This window comes from Oreochromis niloticus, linkage group LG3 (genome assembly GCF_001858045.2).
Source record: "Oreochromis niloticus isolate F11D_XX linkage group LG3, O_niloticus_UMD_NMBU, whole genome shotgun sequence".
Lineage (NCBI taxonomy): Eukaryota > Metazoa > Chordata > Actinopteri > Cichliformes > Cichlidae > Oreochromis > Oreochromis niloticus.
In genome coordinates this window covers 36,810,876-36,813,860 of record NC_031967.2, presented here as the reverse complement: position 1 = coordinate 36,813,860, position 2,985 = coordinate 36,810,876, and the positions used below count along the sequence as shown (strand labels likewise).

Sequence of the window (2,985 nt, the reverse complement as noted above, 5' to 3'; positions counted from 1 at the left end):
AGATTCTGTGTATTGTGTTTTTACCTTGTAAAGCACTTTGTGACACACCTGTGAAAGGTGTTATATAAATAAACTTTACTTAGAGAGCAAATCAGGATGAAAGTTTCAGCCACCCTCTCCAGTGCCAAAGTCCCTCTGTCTAACCTGACAATACAAGAAAAGAAAGCAGTCACTTTCCTGAGCAAAGACCACGACATCACCAAATTACCAGTTGACAAAGGAAGGTGCACTGTGGTTTTAAACACAATGGAAAACTACGCAACGATAACTACACTGCTTAGTGACAACAATACCTATGAAGCATTAAAGCGAGACCCCACAAGCAGCTACAAAAAGAAAGTTATCGCTTGCCTTCAAGACCTTAAAAAGGACAAAATCATTGACCTTCCCATATCATCATCCATGGGAGCGTGAATGCGAGTGAATGTTAGACAGAAGCACTAAAAAACTTAGATAAAGTGCTTGTGTGAATGCACGAGTTTTATAAAGCGCTTCGAGTGCTCATTGTCAAGGCTGTGTGCAGGCAGGCAGGATAAAGAACCCAATATGCAGACTCACGGAGGCGGAATTCAAAGTCCTCTGCTCTATCGCAGGCCAAGTAAAAAACAAAACAAAAAAACAAAACAAAACTTAAACTGAACCACAAACACTGAGAACAGAAACAGCCATGCCAGTCTGAGGGTACAACGTGACACTTACACAAAGGAACACGGGGCTTAAATACACTGAGGGAGTCATCAAGGAATTACAGACAGAAGGGTAACACAGCTGGGAGGAATGAGACCTAACGAGACAGGGGAGTGAAGCTAGCAACACTGACATAAGACATAACCCTTCAAAATAAAACAGGAAACAATTCACGAAGACACAAGCTGTGTCCCAAAACGTCGGCTGCATCCTCTGGTGGCCGCATTTGAAGGCCGATTACGTCACAGCGACGCGATGAAGGCTGTCCCAATTCGTCGACTCCTTCAAATGCGGCCGACAAATGCGTCCTTCATTTCCCCGAATTTGAAGGATGGGTCAGTTGTGTCCTTCGTGGCCCACCATATCCCAGAATTCATAGCGCGGCCCAGCCAAACTCCAGTTTTCAGCAATGGCGGCAGTTACGGAGGCGGTAGAAACGGCGGTCGAGGACAACTACATTTTTAAATGTAAGTTGTATTTGAAGTAGCGATACAAATGTTAAGATGTTTCTTAAAGTAGTTAACAAGGCAGTTCAATGGAAGTAATTTTTTACAGTCGTTAAAACTTACGATTGTACAGTCCCGCTCATTTTTAACATTAAAAGGTTAGTTAATATTACTCTGTCTGTGTCACAAAATAATCTTTTAAGATATTTTCATGTGAGAATGTAGCTGTGTAAACTTCAAATATCTACTCGGTTTATCAAGACATCACATATTTGCAAAAATGCGCCGACGTTTTCGGAGACGTCTGTTACCCACCCACTCGATAGCTGGCCGGGAGCCGGCGAGAACACTGGCAAGTTGTAAGTTTTCCGACCCCGCGCTATCTTTCGCTACTCGGGTTAAACATGATATATATAAGTCACTTAGATAACTTATAAATCTTAATGTTTGTTTGTTTTTTCACAGTTTTATTTGTTCCTCTGTAAATCAGTTTGGCTGAGATTAAAGTTATAGTAGTTTTCACATAGCTGAATAAACATCAAACAGAAAACCCATTAAACAGAAGTGTGAGATGGTTGATTGTACTCCAATGTCCTGTCATGTTTTAGGGAGCAAAGAGCAGACGACCGAGTTCATTAAACTCCGGAGCGACAGTGAGCACCTGTTTACCGGTGCCAAAAACTCAGCCACTGTGGGTTGGAGGTACAGCAACAATATGCCGCTTTTAATCTGTTAGGCATAAGGGAGAGAGCTTAATCTGTCTTTTAGTCCGAAGTGTGTACATTTGCTATGGATGCTGTTCAGGAATTAAGAAGATTGATATGCTCTATTATTTTCTGTCTGTTAGGGCCATTCTTGAGAAGATGGGCCTGCAGGGTAAAGTCACCCCTTTGCAGGCTAAAAAAAATTGGGACAATCTAAAAAAGAAATACAAAGTATGTACAGCTGTATTCAAATATGTTTTTTTTTTAGCAAGTTAGAAACTTATTCATGTAAACCTGTACTGTTGCTTTTTTGTCAACTGCCACTTTTTATTTCCTCTGCCTTTAGGACTTCAAGTATCCAGGGTCAGGCGAGGGAGTGAGCGGGAAACCCACTGCTGCTACATGGCCCTGGTTTGCCCTCATGGATGAGGTGTTAGGACAGAGGCCTTCTACCAAGCCTCCAGTGCTAATTGCTTCCATCCATGAGGACACTCCAGGGCCCAGTTCAGCAGTGGGCAACCAAGTGTTGGATGAGGAAGAGCAGGAAGATGAGGGCCAGGTGCAGCAAAGAGGGGCAAAAAGAAAGAAGGACAGGGATGGGTTTTTGGATTTAATCAGAGAGGACATGAGATTGCAGAGGGAAATGGAGGAAAGAAGAACACAGGAGGCAAAAGATAGAATGGACAGACTGTTTGGTTTGCTTGAGAAACTTGTTGAAAAAAAAAAGGATTAAATTTCTGTAAATAAAAATGTAAATGCTTCACCTTTATTTACATTGTTTTTCCTTTTTTTTAAAAAAAAGAAACTATGTACAACATAAATTTTATCAACACAATTAATTAAAATGTCTGAAAAAAGTAACAATAGAAAAAACAACAAAAAACATGAATACTTAAGAATTATTATTACAGTCAGGATTAACCTGAGTGTCCCAGTAAGCACAGGTACTTTTAACCAGGTCTGATCTTTGGCTGAGCAGGAAGTCTCGGGCAGTGCTGCTGAATGTGCTGGACCAGGACCAGAGAGATGGAGGAGGTGCCACAAGCAAGACCTTGGTTTGTATTTCCAGCTAGTAAGTGGAGCATCATACAGGGTGATCTCCATAAGGTCTAGGGATGCTCGTTTCCACTGTCCACCGCATCATCTGT

The 2,985-nt window shown here is 41.7% G+C and overlaps 1 protein-coding gene across 1 annotated transcript; it reads left to right on the top strand.

Moving 5' to 3' along the window:
* Positions 1-1,027: 1,027 nt before the first annotated feature.
* On the top strand, positions 1,028-2,697 carry LOC112843032 (uncharacterized). The gene is made up of 4 exons (XM_025900708.1): positions 1,028-1,492; positions 1,742-1,835; positions 1,981-2,068; positions 2,184-2,697. Exons 1-4 carry the CDS (start codon positions 1,414-1,416, stop codon positions 2,568-2,570), a joined length of 648 nt encoding a protein of 215 aa, XP_025756493.1. The 5' UTR covers positions 1,028-1,413; the 3' UTR covers positions 2,571-2,697.
* Positions 2,698-2,985: the final 288 nt, after the last annotated feature.

Coding starts and splice junctions, on each gene's coding strand:
- LOC112843032 (XM_025900708.1), top strand. CDS start 1,414: ATGCGCCGACGTTTTCGGAGACGTCTGTTACCCACCCACTCGATAGCT. Junction 1,493..1,741: donor GGCGAGAACACTGGCAAGTT/GTAAGTTTTCCG, acceptor GTCATGTTTTAG/GGAGCAAAGAGCAGACGACC. Junction 1,836..1,980: donor TCAGCCACTGTGGGTTGGAG/GTACAGCAACAA, acceptor TCTGTCTGTTAG/GGCCATTCTTGAGAAGATGG.